We start from the raw sequence: 17,864 nt of genomic DNA, 5'->3' as shown, positions 1-17,864 counted from the left end.
ATGGGATTTTCCCTGTGACATTTTGATACAAACATAAAATGTATAATGATCAAATCTGGGGAACTGGAATATCCATCATCTCAAATATTTATGATTTCTTTGTGTTGGGCACATTCTGAATTTTCTAGCTATTTTGAAATATACAGTAAGTTATTAATTATAGTCACCCTATCTAACTGTATTTTTGTATCCATTACCAATCCCTCTTCATCCTTTCTCCCTGCCATCCTTCCCAGCTTGTGGTAGCCACCATTCTATTCACTGCCTCCATAAAACCAAATTGTTTAGTTCCCACATGAGTGAGAACATGCGATGCTTGTCTTTCTGTGCCAGTTTATTTCACTTAATGACCTCCAGTTCCATCCGTGCTGCTGGAGATGACAGGATTTCATTCTGAAATAGCTGAATAGTATTTCATTGGGCATATATAGCACTTTTTAAAAATTTTTTTGTTTTTGTTTTTGAGACAGGGTCTTGCTCTGGATTGCAGTGGTGACATCACAGTTCACTGCAGCCTGGACCTCCCGAGGTCAGGTGATCCTCCCACCTCAACCTTCTGGGTAGCTGGGACTACAGGCATTTACCACCATCCTCAGCAATTTTTTTTTTTTGTATTTTTTGTAGAGATGGGGGTTCACCATGTTGCCCAAGTTGGTCTTGAACTCCTGGGCTCAATCTGCCTGCCTCAGCCTTCTAAAGTGCTGGGATTACAGGTGTGAGCCACCATGTCCAGCCCCTCTGCTTCCTGGGTTCAAGCAATTCTCCTGCTTCAGACTCCCAAGTAGCTGGGGATTACAGGCATGTGCCACCACACCCGGCTACTTTTTTTTATTTAGTAGAGACGGGGTTTCATCATATTGGTCAGGCTGGTCTCAAACTCCTGACCTCAGGTGATCCACCCACCTCAGCCTCCCAAAGTGCTGGGATTAGAGGCATGAGCCACCGCACCTGGCCAACACATTTTCTTTATCATCCATCTATTGATGACACTTAGATTGAGTCCATCCATATTTTAGCTATTGTGAACAGTGCTGCAATAGTCATGGGAGTGCAGATATTTGTTCGATATACTGATTTTGTTTCTTTTGGATATATACTCAGATTGCTGGATCATACGGAAGTTCCATTTTTAGTTTTTTTGAGGGGCCTCCATACTGTTTTCCATAGTGACTGTGCTAGGGATTTTCCCTTTTGAAGAGGTCACATCCAAAGAACACTTGGTCAGATTGAGAATTCTGTTCTGTCCCCTGAAAGTGTTTTCTGACCCATTCCAAGGGTTCCACATTGTTCTCTGGCTTTAGTACAGAAGTTCTACTGTTTGGATTGTATTAGTCAGGGTCCTATATTAGTCAGTGTTCTCCAGAGAAACAGAACCAATGGAAGAATAGATATAAAGAGATTTATGAGGAGGAATTTGCTCATGTGTTTATGCAAGCGGAGAAATCCCATGATCTTGCCATCTGCAAGCTGGAGAGACTCAGGAAAGCTGGTGGTATAAATTCCAGTTCGAGTCCAAAGGCCTGAGAACCAGGACAGCCAATGGTCTAAGTCCCAGTCTAAGGGCAGAATACCAAGGTCTCAGCAGAGACACCCATTGGCACCCACGGCCTCTTCTGAACCTGGGACTGGTTTGGGCCCCCTAGATAACTTCTTCCCCTTTGTATGGAGTGGGGTGGGGCAATATCCTATAATAGAGAGAAAATCATAGGCTTTGGGGTTAGTCAGCACTGGTTTAAATTTTCAGTCAACATCACTTACTAGCTGCACAACCTTGGCAAAGTCACTTACCTGTCTGAGCCTTGGTTTCTGTATCTGAAAAATGGGGATAATTACGCCTACTCCAAAGGATGAGTATGGGGATTACCTAACTGGCTGCCGGAACCATAGCAGATGCTCAGTAAATGGTATTTGTTTTATTCATATTTGTGGAGTCAAATACTGGCTGTTGTTCTGCCTAAGAAGCCTGAGCTGTGCTTGGAGCAAGCTGTTGCTAGGTATCATGAATTAGGGGAATGAAGACTCTACCTAGTTTATCTTCACAGGTCATCCCAGAGTGCCCAGACCCAAGCCTTTCAGGTGAAAATTATTCGTCTCCCCAGCCAACTTCAGCTCCCTGCCTTCTGCACCCTTCTTCCCAGCAGCAGTAGTCACATTTGGTAGGCAGGCAGGGGCCCAGCCCTGACTGAGAACATTGTTGCAAAGACTGAGGAACCGGAAAACACTGTGGCAATCTGCCGTGCCCTGAGGTACTCTGAAGAATCAGTGGCCCACCCCTAACCTTTCCAGCTGTGTGTCTGAGGTGAGAGCCCCATTTCAGAGCCTAGAGTGATCTTAGAACCTAGAGTGATGACAAAACTGTGAGAACATGCGAGCATGCCCTGCTATTTTTTTTTTTTTATGATGCTGCCAGGCTAGTCTCGAACTCCTGGCCTCAAGCAATACTCCCACCTCAACCACATTGGTGCTGGGATTATAGGCATGAGTCACTGCACCCGGCTCCTTGTGCTATTTTGGAGCTGAGTAGAGTTTTCCATCAAAACCAAGAAACTCAGTTATGGATCTATCTCAGAGCTGCACTGGGCTGGTGCTGTAGGTTCAGGGAGTAAGTAAACCCATCCATGCCCTTGAGGGGCTCACCGTCTGGTAGGGGAGCATAGCCACACATACCTCTCTTGCAAGCTGGTTTGAAAAATGTACCGTCCAGCTGTAGCGGGCAGAGAGCAAGGCAGTACCAGTTCTGTGTGTTGGCTGTCCTGCGTGCAACACAGAACACTTCTGTGACCAGACGTGTGGGCTGTTTCCACCTCACCCACTTCCCGACACCAAGCAGTTCTCCAGGAGACACCAACTGGGTGTCCTAGAATTCAATTCCATCCTGATACTGTCCACCCGCAAATAGTGTCAGATTCCACAGGTTAAGAGTGCCATCCCACAAGGCTGCTTCCCCCTTCAAACACCAATCTCAAGATACAGACGAATAGCTGGATAGAAGAGATGCAAAGGCCAAGATATGCCCCCTCTAGGTACTTCATCCTCTGAACACTTCCAGAGTTAAGCAACTCGGAAGCTCATCAAATCTTTTTCAAGAGTTTTATAGAGTTTAATTGCCAGCCTCCACCCCTTTCCTAGAGGTTAGTGAGTTGGGCTGAAAGTTCCAGCCCTCTAATTCCCTAATCATGTGGTCTTTCCCATGACTGGCCCCTTTCTGAGGCGATCTAAGACTCCTAATTCATTAACATTAAGTCAGGGAAAGAGGCTCTTAATAAATAACAAAAGACACTCCTATCAGAAAATTCAGGAAATTTTGGCATACTCAAGGGCTTACCAAATATATTTCATAATATACCCCACAGTGGGAAAGTACTGGTACAAATTAGAGATGAAGGAGGGCGGGCTAGGCAATGGAATCAGCAATAATACAGGCCCAGAGGTAAGTATGATAAGAAAACGAACAATTGAGCTGGGCACGGTGGCTGAAGCCTGTAATCTCAGCACTTTGGGAGGCCAAGGCGGGCAGATCACATGAGGCCAGGAGTTTGAGATCAGCCTGACCAACATTGTGAAACCCCGTGTCTACTAAAAATTACAGAAATCAGCCGGGCGTGGTGGCGCGTGGCTGTAATCCCAGCTACTCAGGAGGCTGAGGCAGGAGAATCGCTTGAACCCGGGAGGCGGAGGTTGCAGTGAGCTGAGATCACCCCACTGCACTCCAGCCTGGGCGACAGAGCAAATCCGTCTCAAAAAAAAATTTTTTTTTTAATAATTAAAAAAAAAAAAATCGCAGGGCAAGTGAGCGTGCTTGTAGTTCCAGTCACTTCGGGAAGTCGAGGTGGGAGGATTGCTTGAGTCGCAATGTCAAGCTGCAGGGAACCATGATCACGCCACTGCCCTCCAGCCTGGGTGACAGTGAGACTCTGTCTCGAAATATACCAAGGCAAACAAACAAACAAAAAAACCAAAACCAAAAAAACAAACCACCGACAGTTCTTGGGTATGGCTGAGACTTGAAATGAGATGCCAGTGGGGTGGGCAGTAGGAAGTGCAGACTAAGATGTAAATTTGAACTGAGTCACCCTGCAAGGCCTGAGAGGCCAAGGCTTCACTGTGAGTGAGGAGCTGGTAGGCTTAGCAGCAGAGGGAAAAGCAGCGTCAAGTTTTGGAGGTCATTCGACTTAGGCAAGAACAGACCGACTGACTGCTAGGCATTTTCTTCCTTTCGTTCAACAAGTATTTGTGGAGTGCCTATTACGTGCCAGAAGCTGTTCTGGACACTGAGAAACAGGGATGAAGAATAAACAGATCCAAGCCTTCCTGAGAGTAACCTCCCCAGGTCTCATGGATGAGGAAACTGAAGGTCGTCCTGACTCCGTCATGGCTCCGACCCAGGCTTCTGTGGCTGGAGGGCAGCACCTTACTTATAAGTTCCAGTGCACGTGGAGCAGTCTGCGGGTCGGCTGTCTGGCTGCGCGCGCCGCCTGGGCCTCTCCAGTGCCCCGCCTGGCTCTGCATCCACCCCCAGCCCGACCCACACGTGGGTTCCCGCACGTCCGCCGGCCCCCCCGCTGACGTCAGCATAGCTGTTCCCCTTAAGGCCCCCCCCGCGCTCAGCTCAGAGTGCTGCAGCCGCTGCCGCCGATTCGGGATCTCATTGCCGCGTGTCCCGGACGACCGCCTGACGTGCATTCCCGGTACGGTAGGGCCCTGCGCGCACTGCGCCGGAGGGATGGGCGCGTAGAGCGAACTGCCTCTGGCTCTGCTGGCCTCCGCTGCTCGCGAAGGGGTTCCTACACCCGGGAGGTGTAGGAGCTGCTTCCAAGAAGCGCAGCCCCGAGACCTCGGCGGTGGCGCACACCACGCGTGTGTTTGGAGCTCGCCGCGCTCTGCTTTTGCTCTAAGCGGGAACCATGGCTTCTGGCCGTGCTGGGGAACCGAGGAGGTGGCCACACCCAACCAGGGGTTGAAAGCCAGGGTGGATGCGGAACAACGAGATGATAGGCCTTAAGGGTGGGGCATGCGGCTGGGCTCGAAATCGGCGGGCAGTGTAAAACTCGAGGTCCAGTTCCCGGAGCTCATAGAGCCAAAAAAGCCTCAGCTTGTCCGGGGCGGGTTCTTGGAAGCCGGAAAGCGGCTGAGTACCACGCGGCTTGCATTTTTCTCTTGGGACGCTCGAGAGATGGGCTCCGTGAGGGCAGCTGCTGCCTGCAGATTATAGGGAGCACTTTGCGCATTTATTAAGGAGCTACTGGTGTATCTCGGGCTGCGTTAAGCACGGCGCATGCAAAGATGAAGCAGGCAGCATGCCAGCCCTCCCGCACCTCACGACGTTCAGTTGAGTAGGATCCGCCGGTACCAACTCTTTAACAAATGGGGAGACCTAAAGCTAGGAGACAGTCAGGGATCTCTAAGTTCCCAGTGAGTAGGCGGCAGAGGTGAGGAGTAGAACTCGTTTTTGCCTGTCTCTCGCCGCTAGACGCACCCTTCCCTCACCCCATGCCCTCCCACCTCCGCCCCTATATTGAAGGTAGCATTGGATCCCGGGGCCGTTAGTGAAGCTAGCAGGTGTCCGCAGGAACTCCCTTCCCCCTGCCAGGCTAGAAACCTTACAAGGCTGTCTAGAAATAGCAGTGATTTGTAAGGAGAGACCCGACTCCAGCGTGGTGGCTCTGGGCTGCCTGCCTAGAGGTCCTCTCGGGTTTTTGCCCTTTGGAGTGGTGTCAAAACTAGACGTGATACTTTGGGGATGCAGCCTGTGATCTTCCTTCCAGCGAATGCAGTGCAGGGTTGGATTAACACGGTGGAAAGAATTCGAGGGTTCCATCAAGTAGCTATTAACTCTAGGGCTGCAGGCCTCAGGTCCTCTGCAGCTATTTCTACACTCCCTGTACTCAAACAATTTCTTCATACTGGGCCTGACAGGCCTTTGCAACAAGGATCACGGTAGAAGCCACACCGTGCGCCTCCCTCTGGGTTGGTTAACAGGCCCTGGTTTATAGTATTGAGATTTAAAGTCTGGCGCTGACTGCGCGCCAGGCCTGGGAGGCTGCCAGCTAGGCTTCACGTTGCTCGCGTCTGCTTCGGGGCATTCATTAGGTCTGAAGTCTGAATCCCAGCTCCCTCCGTCTCACCCACTGAGCTGGATAGCTCCAGATTGCCTCTGCTTGCGGGCGGGGCTTCTCAAGCTTCTGCCGTCTGGCGCGTTGCCCGCTTCCCAATGGCCGGAGGCCGCTAGGGTGATCGGCTTCGCCCCTGCGCTCTGTAATGCGCATGCGCACGTACACAAGTTTCCTGGGCCCGCCCATCTTCCGGATTTGGGCGGGGCGAAAAAGCAGGGCGGTCTGAAGCCGCGGCTATTAGTCTGATTTCCGCCCACCTTTCCGAGCGAGGAGAACCACAAAGCGCGCATGCGCGCTGATAACCGCACGCTTCAGTGCCTTGGGCTCGAGCTTTGTGGCAGTTGGTGAATTTTCTGCACATACCTCTGGTTTTTACTTGAAGCCTGGCTGTGTCCTTGCTGTAGGAGCAGGAGTGGCTCAAAGTGATCTTGTCCGAGGAAAGGCCAGCCCCACTTGGGGTTAATAAACCGCGATGGGTGAGCCCTCAGGAGGCTATACTTACACCCAAACGTCGATATTCCTTTTCCACGCTAAGGTATGGGCCTTCACTCTTCACCGACCCTGTCATTAGGCCTTTCAACTCTCTTTTGGCAACCATTAGGTTTTTTTCCCCTCCCTTTTTAGTCATCTCTTGTGATTTTATAGTGGCAAATACCCCCGAAGGAAGCAAAATAGCTTTTAAAAAAATCTCTTGGTTAACAAACATTAAAGAGGATGTAGTGACACTAAGTGTTTTTCCCCCTATAGATTCCTTTTGGTTCCAAGTCCAATATGGCAACTCTCAAGGATCAGCTGATTCATAATCTTCTAAAGGAAGAACAGACTCCCCAGAATAAGATTACAGTTGTTGGGGTTGGTGCTGTTGGCATGGCCTGTGCCATCAGTATCTTAATGAAGGTAAGTGAGAATCTACCACACTGGAAGCCCATACCTTGACCCCGTCCTCTGCCCCCACTCCCACCCCTAGAATTGTATTATTACGTTTCATATAACAATATTTAGATTTATGCACTCATTCAGGTAACTTTCTGTGAAACAAAGTTTGGAAATATGATGATACACCAAAAGTGTATCTGAAATTAAAAACAATCAAAGGTCATCAGGCTGGAGACCCAGTTCCTAAAATTCATTATTCTGTATTAACATGCATGGATTGACTACCAATGAAAAGGAAGGGCCCATGACTTTAAATGAGCCAAAATTCTTTTAAAGTGATTTTTGAATTGAAAATGACACATATGGTAAAATTATATGGGAAGTCTTAAGTTCTACCCAAACCTCATTGCCCCTGTGCCTTAGGTAGCAATTTTGTTATCAATTATGGAGCTAAAATTTAATTAGAAAAAAGAGAAATTGTGAGTAAAGCACTCCTTATTACACTATTGAAACCTGATTTATATTTAAAAGAAATTGAGGCAGCTTACAACATGAAAATGTCTGAGGCCGGGTGCGGTGGCTTATGCCTGTAATCCCAGCACTTTAGGAGGAGGCCGAGGTGGGCAGATCACGAGGTCAGGAGATGGAGACCATCCTGACTAACATGATGAAAGCCCATCTCTACTAAAAATACAAAAATTAGCCGGGTGTGCTGGCACACGCCTATAGTCCCAGCTACTTGGGAGGCTGAGGCAGGAGAATTGCTTGAACACGGGAGGTGGAGGTTGCAGTGAGCCAAGACAGCACTACTGTACTCCAGTCTGGGCGACAGTGAGACTCCATTTCAAAAAAAAATAAAAAATCTGAAGTTCAGATGTGGGGTTTCTAATACAAATGAATTCTGGGTTCTGAATAGAAATGGATTCAAGTGAGAAGGGACTAAAGGCAGAAATGAGCTATGAAAAGGCCTTGTAACAACACGGGTGACTCTACATATGTTCTTAGGAAAGGCCACATAATACACAAACTTTTATTCCTTACCCACTTGATGAGAAATTGATGCTGTTTTCCTCACACCTACAAACCGCCTATGGATTTTCTCTGTGATGGCCTCTGGCTCAGGTGTGGGTAAGAAAAGTAACTGCCACTCATTATATTGTAGATGATTTAGGGGTAGATCTGCAGCTCGAATAACTTTTTTGGTAATGATAGACCACATCCATTTGTATTAAAGCTGTTATTGGTGCTCCTGGCCTGAAATGCACCTATTAACTTTTAGAGTTGCAACTATAAGGATATTTTTTGCCAATATTATACACTGCGCAAACCTTTTTATCCATAACTGTTAGTATTGGTTCATATATGGAATCAACCAGGGAATAGTTCAGATTCCATCTCTGAAAGATGGGTGGAAATCAGACTTTTTAACTTATTTTTTGAGACGGAATCTTGCTTTGTTGCCCTGGCTGGAGTGCAGTGGCACGATCTTGGCTCACTTCATCTCCTGGGTTCAAGCAATTCTCCTGTCTTAGCCTCCCAGGTAGCTGGGACTGCAGGTGCCCACCAACACACTCAGCTAATTTTTGTATTTTTAGTAGAGATAGAGAGATAGGCCTTCACCATATTGGCCAGGCTGGTCTTGTTTTTTTTTTTTTTTTTCTGAGATGGAGTCTCACCCTGTCGCCCAGGCTGGAGTTCAGTGGCATGAACTTGACTCACTGCAGGCTCTGCTGACTGGGTTCATGTCTTTCTCCTGTCTCACCCGCCCGCCACCACGCCTGGCTAATTTGTATTTTTAGTAGAGACGGGGGTTTCACCGTGTTAGCCAAGATGGTCTTAATCTACTGACCTCGTGATCTGCCCGCCTTGGCCTCCCAAAGTGATGGGATTACAGGCATGAGCCACCGCGCCTGGCCTGGCCAGGCTGGTCTTGAACTCCTGACCTCAAGTGATCCGCCCGCCTTGGCCTCCCAAAGTGTTGGGATTACAGATGTGAGTCACTATGCCCAGCCAGAATATTTACTGATTTCAAGTCTTGATAGTGGTCAATATCACCTAGTTAAATGAATAACAACCTAACATTGGTGTGTAGGATGGAATTTGAGAGAGTAGATAGAGCAGTTTTATATAATTGAAAGTTATTCTAGCAACTGCCAATCCAGTGTTCTGCTTCCACATCTACAGTGATGGAACTCCTATAGAGCTTGCTTCAGTGGGGAGACAGGGCTGGAGAGAGGGTCAATGCTATCTACGTATGGAGTAATCTGTAAGTCAGCTTTTGAAATGGGGTGCCCTCTACTTTGAAGTATATCTTGATACTGTACTAATAAAGTAACAGAACTCTCCTACGCCAGAAATACAGAAATTTTTTCATGCTCCTCTTAAAATCTAGACGTGGCGATTTTCCATTTAACTAAATATTTTATGTCTTTTAGGACTTGGCAGATGAACTTGCTCTTGTTGATGTCATCGAAGACAAATTGAAGGGAGAGATGATGGATCTCCAACATGGCAGCCTTTTCCTTAGAACACCAAAGATTGTCTCTGGGAAAGGTTGATTTCAACAAGTTTATATTATAATCCATGCGACTTAAATTCTTTTTTCAGATGGTCTCTCTTTGTTGCTTAGGGTAGAGTGCAGTTGCACAATTATGGCTCACTGCAGCCTCGAACCCTGGGCTCAAGCAATCCTCCTTCCACTTCATTACCCCCTCCCCCTCACAAAGAAGCTGGGACTATAGGGCATGCTACCATGCCCAGCTAATTTTTTTACTTTTTGTAGAAATGGGGACTCACTGTGTTGCCTAGGCCTGTCTTGAACCACTGGGTTCAAGTGATCCTCCCTCATTAGCCTTCCAAAGTACTGGGACTGCAGGTGTGAACCACTGTGCCCAGACTTAGACTTAAATGCTTTATCAGGCTTGAAATCCTAGCTCTTTGAAGATTTTGTTTTAAATGCAGGGTACAAGAGCCTGGGAAAAATTTCACTTGGGTGACTGTGAATATCAAAGTTTCAATTTCCAGTAAATGGTTTAAAATAGAAATCCAATTTGTCCATGCTATGGAAACCACCTGAATTAGAATGTAATGAGTAAAGCTTAAACCTTAGGTCTGTATTTAACCACATTGTGTTACTTTCTTGCCCCCACATCCTTTCACAGGCGCAACACAAAGTTGAGAATAGGGTAAATAAATGAGCCTGTTCAGCCAGTATTCTTGACTTGACCCTTTCACACTTAACAGCACCAGTTGAGTGAGCCCAAATAGTGTCTACTTTTGTACCTGAAAATCACTGGCCACCTCGCTAATGGGCAACTCCCTTCATTGCTGGCTTAACTTTCTTGTGCCATAGGGTATCTAGAAGCAAAATATGCTTGTTAAGTGTAAAACTGTCTCTGCTTAGAAACAAGTCCCCCTACCACCACCAGCACCACCACCACCACACACACACACACACACCACACACACACAAATTGCCTGTTCCTGGACTGATAGGACACGAGTTAAGTAAAAACAGGAGTATTGGAAAGTGTGAACGTTGAGCTTAGGTAACAAAAATTTTGAGGATATGTAAAAAATTAATAGGAGAATCAAATAATAAACTTGATTCCCTCCACCTCCCCCTAATTACAGTTACATAACGTTACAACTTGACTAAAACTAGAATACAGGGAAGATATTGACATGCTCTTCCTCCATTTAAGAAATCATAATGATAAAACTCTAAAAACAACAAGAAAGGTCTGTGGGGCACTTATGGAACAAATTTTTGCTGCTTAGGTAAAATTTATTCTAAAGGCCTTAATCTGGTCATTTCCCTTTTCTCTAGACTATAGTGTAACTGCAAACTCCAAGCTGGTCATTATCACGGCTGGGGCACGTCAACAAGAGGGAGAAAGCCGTCTTAATTTGGTCCAGCGTAACGTGAACATCTTTAAATTCATCGTTCCTAATGTTGTAAAATACAGCCCGAACTGCAAGTTGCTTATTGTTTCAAATCCAGGTGAGCCTTTTAACTGCGTAAAAATTGACAAGCTGTAGTAAAACTGATAGTATATGATATGTGTGTATATATATATTTTAATATTTTAAAATATTATTTTAAAAATATATATTTTGAGACGGAGTTTCGCTCTTGTAGCCCAGGTTGGAGTGCAGCGGTGCAATCTCGGCTCACTGCAACCTCTGCCTCCTGGGGTCAAGTGATTCTCTTGCCTCAGCCTCTCAAGTAGCTGGGATTACACGCGCCTGCCACCACGCGTGGCCAATTTTTTATATTTTTAGTAGAGACAGGGTTTCACAGTGTTGGCCAGGCTGGTTTTGAACTCCTGGCCTCAAGCAGTCCACCTGTCTCGGCCTTCCAAAGTGCTAGAATTACAGGCATGAGCCACTGTGCCCAGCCACGCATGTTTATTGATTCATTTATTTTTCATGTTTCACTTCCCTTCTAAGGAGATTTGTGCTTTTTGGTTTTTTTTTAATAATTAATTTTAAAACATTAAAGAGAATACAATGCCTTTAAATGTAGTTGGAGCTTAAAATTACCTGCCCAAGATCTTGGATAAGGGATAAGTTTGTGAATAACTGCTATTCTCTTTTTTTTTTTTTTTTTTTTTTTTTTGAGACAGTCTCACTTTGTAGCCCAGGCTGGAGTACAGTGGTTTGATCTTGGCTCACTGCAACCTCTGCCTCCTGGGGTTCAAGCAATTCTCCTGCTTCAGCCTCCCAAGTAGCTGGGATTACAGGCATGTGCCACCATGCTCGGCTAATTTTTATAGTTTTAGTAGAGATGGGGTTTCACCATGTTGCCCAGGCTGGTCTCAAATTCCTGAGCTCAGGTGATCCATCTGCCTCGGCCTCCCAAAGTATTAGGATTACAGGTATGAGCCACCGTGCTCGGGCCCATAATTGTCTCTTAGTTGATACACAGTTTATTTTCATAAAACTGTTACTATACTTTTTTTTGAGACCATGTCTCACTCTGCCACCCAAGCTGGAGGGCAATGGGATGATCATGGCAGCTTTGACCTACTAGGCTCAAGTGATCCTCCTTCCTCAGCCTCTTAAGTAGCTAGGACTGCAGGTGTGCACCAATATGCCTGGCTAGTTTTTTAAGGTTTTTTTGTAGAGATGGGGTTTTGCTATGTTGCCCAAGCTGGTCTTGAACTGCTGGCCTCAGGCAGTCCTCCCACCTCAGCCTCCCAAAGTGTGGGGATTACAGGTGTGAGCTCTCATGCCCAGCCAAAATTATACTTTTTGAATACTAATGGACTTGATATACATAGTATAGAGGCTTAAAAAATATTAACAAAATTATGGGTTAGCCATGATCAATATCAAGATCCATACAAAGCCATATATCTGGAGTAGCCTATCATTATCTAACAATCACCTAGTATCTGCTTAACTATTTTCTTCATAGTAAGGATATCTTTTTGTGTATGGGGAGGGATAATGGGTGACTTTTATTTTCTCCTTTTTCATAGTGGATATCTTGACCTACGTGGCTTGGAAGATAAGTGGTTTTCCCAAAAACCGTGTTATTGGAAGTGGTTGCAATCTGGATTCAGCCAGATTCCGTTACCTGATGGGGGAAAGACTGGGAGTTCACCCATTAAGCTGTCATGGGTGGGTCCTTGGGGAACATGGAGATTCCAGTGGTAAGCATAAGTTATTTTCTTTTTGTTTTCAAAAAGATTATATAAAAAGTCGATGAGCATTGTATTATTCAATTAGAGCCTAATCAAATATCCATTCAGTAGGATAGAATGGTTTCCTGAAAACTAGTATTTTATATAATTATATGTTAAGAATTGTTAAGATTGTTGCCATTTTATATGGCATTTTATGGCGAGGGGGATGGGGAATGAAATTTCTCTTCTTACCGTGGATATCTTAAGACTATAGTTCTTAGGATGACTTCAGTCATTTAATATCACAGCTGTTTATACTTGGCTTGTACTGCCTGGCCCTGAAAATGTCAGCAAATCCAAATGGAGTCCACAAAAGTTATATTATTATCACAGTTGAAAAATGTTATGATTTGGTTCTGTATGCTAAGAAAACCCCCCTTATGTTCTCATACTATCTTTATATTTCAAATATACGTGGGTTAAACATTTCAATTGGCCAGAGAAACAGGTTAGAATACGGTGAAAATTCTTAATTTTATGTAACGTAAGTAAATGAAAATCTAATCTAAAAATGAGTAATGACTACTTTAGTAGTCTTGACCATCTACCAAAATTGAGTATTCTTCCTCCGAAGATAGGAGTTAGAAAAATGAATCATAATTACTAATCTGTTGGTACATGAAAATAGATGTAGTCTGTACTGTTTCTTTTAGTGCCTGTATGGAGTGGAATGAATGTTGCTGGTGTCTCCCTGAAGACTCTGCACCCAGATTTAGGGACTGATAAAGATAAGGAACAATGGAAAGAGGTTCACAAGCAGGTGGTTGAGAGGTAATCTTTTAATTTGGCAACACAGAATATGAACATTTACTGTTTTTATTTAAAAGTTTAAAATTGTAATAGCATTTGCATTTGAGAACTTTTTGTTAGAGAGAAAACTTGAGGGTTTTTTTTTTTTTTCTGAGACAAAATCTCGCTCTTTCGCACAGGCTGGAGTGCAGTGGCGCAATCTTGGCTCACTGCGACCTCCACCTCCCAGGTTCAGGTGATTCTCCTGCCTCAGCCTCCTGAGTAGCTGGGACTACAGGCATGTGCCACCACACCCGGCTAATTTTTTGTATTTTTAGTAGAGATGGGGTTTCACCATGTTAGCTAGGATGGTCTTGATCTCCTGACCTCGTGATCTGCTTGCCTCAGCCTCCCAAAGTGCTGGGATTACAAGTGTGAACCACCATACCTTTTTTTTTTTTTTTTGAGACAGCATCTCACTCTTGCCCAGGCTTGAGTAAAGTGGTACCATCTCTGCTCACTGCAACCTATGCAGTGGGTTCAAGTGATTCTCCTGCCTCAGCCTCCCAAGTAGTTGGGACTACAGGCGTTCACCACTATGCCCAGCTAATTTTTGTATTTTTAGTAGAGACGGGGTTTCACCATGTTGGCCAGGCTGGTCTCAAATTCCTGACCTCGGGTGATCTGCCCGCCCTAGCCTCCCAAAGTGCAGGGATTACACACATGAGCCACCTTACCTGGCTGAGAAAACTTGTTTTCTTAAGCTTTGTTAAGATCATACTATAAAAACATTATTTAAAAAGAAAAAGAATGGGCCTCACCTTGCAAGGCCCAGGCCCCAGGGCCCTAGGATCACTTGAGCTCAGGAGTTCAAGACCGGCCTGGGCAACAGGGTAAAACCCTGTCTCTGCAATAAATACAACAGTTAGCCAGGCGTGGTGGTGAACACCTGTGGTCTTAGCTACTCAAGGGGCTGAGGCAGGAGGATCGCCTGAGCCTGGGAGGTCAAGGCTGCAGTGAAGCGAGATCCTGCCACTGCACTCCAGCCTGCTAGCCTGGGTGACAGAGTGAGAGCCTGTCTCAAAAGAAAAAAAAAAATATTGAAATAGGGAAGCTTTCAACTTGGTGGCATTATTTACCTTTGTGGTCCTGTGTGGACCTCAGGTCTATAGAATTAAGAAACGAATCATAATCTTTAGTTCATGACATATTCTCATGATTGGTCAAGCAAGGCCCTCTTGTTTGTATTTGTTTAATTAAATAAAACCTGTGAACCCGCTGGGCGCGGTGGCTCACGCCTGTAATCCCAGCACTTTGGGAGGCCGAGGCGGGCGGATCACGAGGTCAGGAGATCGAGACCATCCTGGCCAACACGGTGAAACCCCGTCTCTACTAAAAATGCAAAAAATTAGCTGGGCGTGGTGGCGGGTGCCTGTAGTCCCAGCTACTCGGGAGGCTGAGGCAGAGAATGGCGTGAACCCGGGAGGCGGAGCTTGCAGTGAGCCAAGATCACGCCACTGCACTCCAGCCTGGGTGACAGAGCGAGACTCCGTCTCAAAAAAAAAAAAAAAAAAAAACAAACCTGTGAACCCACCACCCAGCTCAAGAAAGAAACACTGATGATATCTGTCAAATAACATTGTTGAATCAGAATTTAGTATTCCGCTGGTGTTTGGAAGTAAGTGGATTCTGCGTTCTTTCCCCCAGCTATCCCTCTGTCCCCCTCACGCTCCCACTTGACATAATCTTGAGTTAAGAATGCTATGTTGTCTTGGATTTCTTTTTAAAATTCAATATTATATTTTTAAGAATTATCCCATTTTTTTGTACAAGTAGCCATAGTTTATTTTTTGATACCTGTGTAATATCCCATTGTATCAGTATACCATGATTTATCCATTCTTCTGTTGGAGGACATTGGAAAGATTGTCATGTTTTTGCTGTTACTAACAGTACTGTTAATGAACATCCCTAGCGTACATGTGCAAGAGTTATTCTTGGTATAATGCAACATTTTGGCATTATTTACTGTAAAACATGTGTTAATGAAAACTTTGTTTTTCTTTCTTTCTCCCACCCTGCTTTTTCTGCCCTGACCTATGGTTTTCTACCCTCCAGTGCTTATGAGGTGATCAAACTCAAAGGCTACACATCCTGGGCCATTGGACTCTCTGTTGCAGATTTGGCAGAGAGTATAATGAAGAATCTTAGGCGAGTGCACCCAGTTTCCACCATGATTAAGGTAGGTCTGTGTAGTGATACACTGTATTTGAATGCTTTTTCCTGGCCTTTTACAAAGATTCTTCTGGGAAAGATTAATACAAGTCTTCCATTACTGACTAAAGTGAAATAAATTAATGGACCCACAGCTTTCCTTTTTTGAAAGAAATGGTTGAGCTTTAGGATTAATGTCCACTAGGCCTGTTCAACACATAGATACTTGATAATTTGACTACAAAGAAGTCTCATTCAATTATGCTGAGGTAGGTGGAAGACTGTAAAAGAAATATTTTTCCATTGGGGAAAATAGAAATTATATTCAAGTTAGCATTCTGCTACTATTTTTAATGACTTTATTTTATATTATTCAGTAAGTCATAACTGAAAACCTGGAAAGGAATTTCTCCCTATCAAAGTTTTTTATTTTTTTGAGACAGTCTTCTTCTATCGCCCAGGCTGGAGAGTAGTGGCCAATCAATTTTTGTATTTTTAGTAAAGACGGAGTTTCACCATATTGGCCAGGCTGGTCTCGAACTCCTGACCTCGTGATCCACCCGCCTTGGCTTCCCAAAATGCTGGGATTACAGGCGTGAGCCACTGCACCCTGCCTCAAGTTGTATTTTAAAATCTTCATAATTAGGCCACACACAGTGACTCACAGCTGTAATGCCCGCACTTTTGGAAGGCCAAGGGCAGGAGAATTGCTTGAGCCCAGGTGTTTGAGACCACCCTAGGCAGTATAGTGAGACCTTGTCTCTATTTAAAAAAAAAAAAAAGGGCCGGGTGCAGCAGCTGATGCCTGTAATCACTTTGGGAGGCCAAGGGGTGGATCACCTGAGGTCAGTAGTTCAAGACCAGCCTGACCAACATGGTGAAAACCTGTCTCTACTAAAAATACAAAATTAGCTGGGCGTGGTTGCACAAGCCTGTAATCCCAGCTACTTGGGAGGCCGAGGCAGGAGAATCACTTGAACCCAGGAGGCAGAGGTTGCAGTGAGCTGAGATCGCACCACTGCCCTCCAGCCTGGGCAACAAGAGCGTAACTCCATCCAAAAAAAAAAAAGCGGCTAGGCTCTGGCTTATGCCTGCAATCCCAGCACTTTGGGAGGCCAAGAGGTGGATCAACTGAGGTCAAGAGTTTGAGACCAGCCTGGCCAACATGGTGAAACCCCGTCTCTACTAAAAATACAAAAATTAGCCAAGTGTGGTGGCGCACGCCTGTAGTCCCAGAAGGCTGAAGCAGGAGAATCACTTGAACCCTGGAGGTGGAGGTTGCGGTGAGCTGAGATTGTGCCACTGCACTCCAGCCTGGGTAACAGAGCGAGACTCTGCCTCAAAAAAAAAAAAAAGCTTTAAAATGATAGAGGCTGTAAGTCTTGAGAAACCGTAGAATGCATAGACAAAATGTAAGATTTTTTTTTTTTCATTTCATCTTCAGGGTCTCTATGGAATAAAGGATGATGTCTTCCTCAGTGTTCCTTGCATTTTGGGACAGAATGGAATCTCAGACCTTGTGAAGGTGACTCTGACTCCTGAGGAAGAGGCCCGTTTGAAGAAGAGTGCAGATACACTTTGGGGGATCCAAAAAGAGCTGCAATTTTAAAGTCTTCTGATGTCATAGCATTTCACTGTCTAGGCTACAACAGGATTCTAGTTGGAGGTTGTGCATGTTGTCCTTTTTATCTGATCTGTGATTAAAACAGTAATATTTTAAGATGGACTGGGAAAAGCATTAACTCCTGAAGTTAGAAATAGGAATGGTTTGTGAAATCCACAGCTATATCCTGATGCTAGATGGTATTAATCTTGTGTAGTCCTAAACTGGTTAGTGTGAAATAGTTCTGACGCACCACTGCCAATTCTGTACATGCTGCATTTGCCCCTTGAGCCAGGTGGATGTTTACTGTGTGTTATATAATTTCCTGGCTCCTTCACTGAACATGCCTAGTCCAACATTTTTTCCCAGTCAGTCACATCCTGGGATCCAGTGTATAAATCCAATATCGTATGTCTTGTGCATAATTGTTCCAAAGGAGCTTATTTTGTGAACTATATATATCAGTAGTGTACATTACCATATAACATAAAAAGATCTACATATAAACAATACAACCAACTATCCAAGTGTTATACCAACTAAAAACCCCAATAAACCTTGAACAGTGACTACTTTGGTTAATTCATTATATTAAGATATAGTCATAAAGCTACTAGTTATTATATTAATTTGCAA

At 45.0% G+C, this 17,864-nt stretch overlaps 1 protein-coding gene across 1 annotated transcript; it reads left to right on the top strand.

Annotated features, from left to right (window-relative positions):
• The first annotated feature begins 4,599 nt into the window (after positions 1-4,599).
• On the top strand, positions 4,600-17,797 carry LOC112606355 (L-lactate dehydrogenase A chain-like). Its single transcript, XM_025356708.1, is given in 9 exon segments — positions 4,600-4,693; positions 6,861-7,010; positions 9,425-9,542; positions 10,819-10,992; positions 12,476-12,649; positions 13,336-13,453; positions 15,530-15,653; positions 17,070-17,205; positions 17,208-17,797. Coding segments are annotated over 8 exon segments (1,092 nt in total). The 5' UTR covers positions 4,600-4,693; positions 6,861-6,884; the 3' UTR covers positions 17,330-17,797.
• The last annotated feature ends 67 nt before the right edge of the window (positions 17,798-17,864 follow it).

Source organism: Theropithecus gelada, chromosome 14, assembly GCF_003255815.1.
Source record: "Theropithecus gelada isolate Dixy chromosome 14, Tgel_1.0, whole genome shotgun sequence".
In the NCBI taxonomy this organism is placed as follows: domain Eukaryota; kingdom Metazoa; phylum Chordata; class Mammalia; order Primates; family Cercopithecidae; genus Theropithecus; species Theropithecus gelada.
Note: the sequence above shows the minus strand (reverse complement) of the source record. Positions and strands in the feature narration are given on the sequence as shown.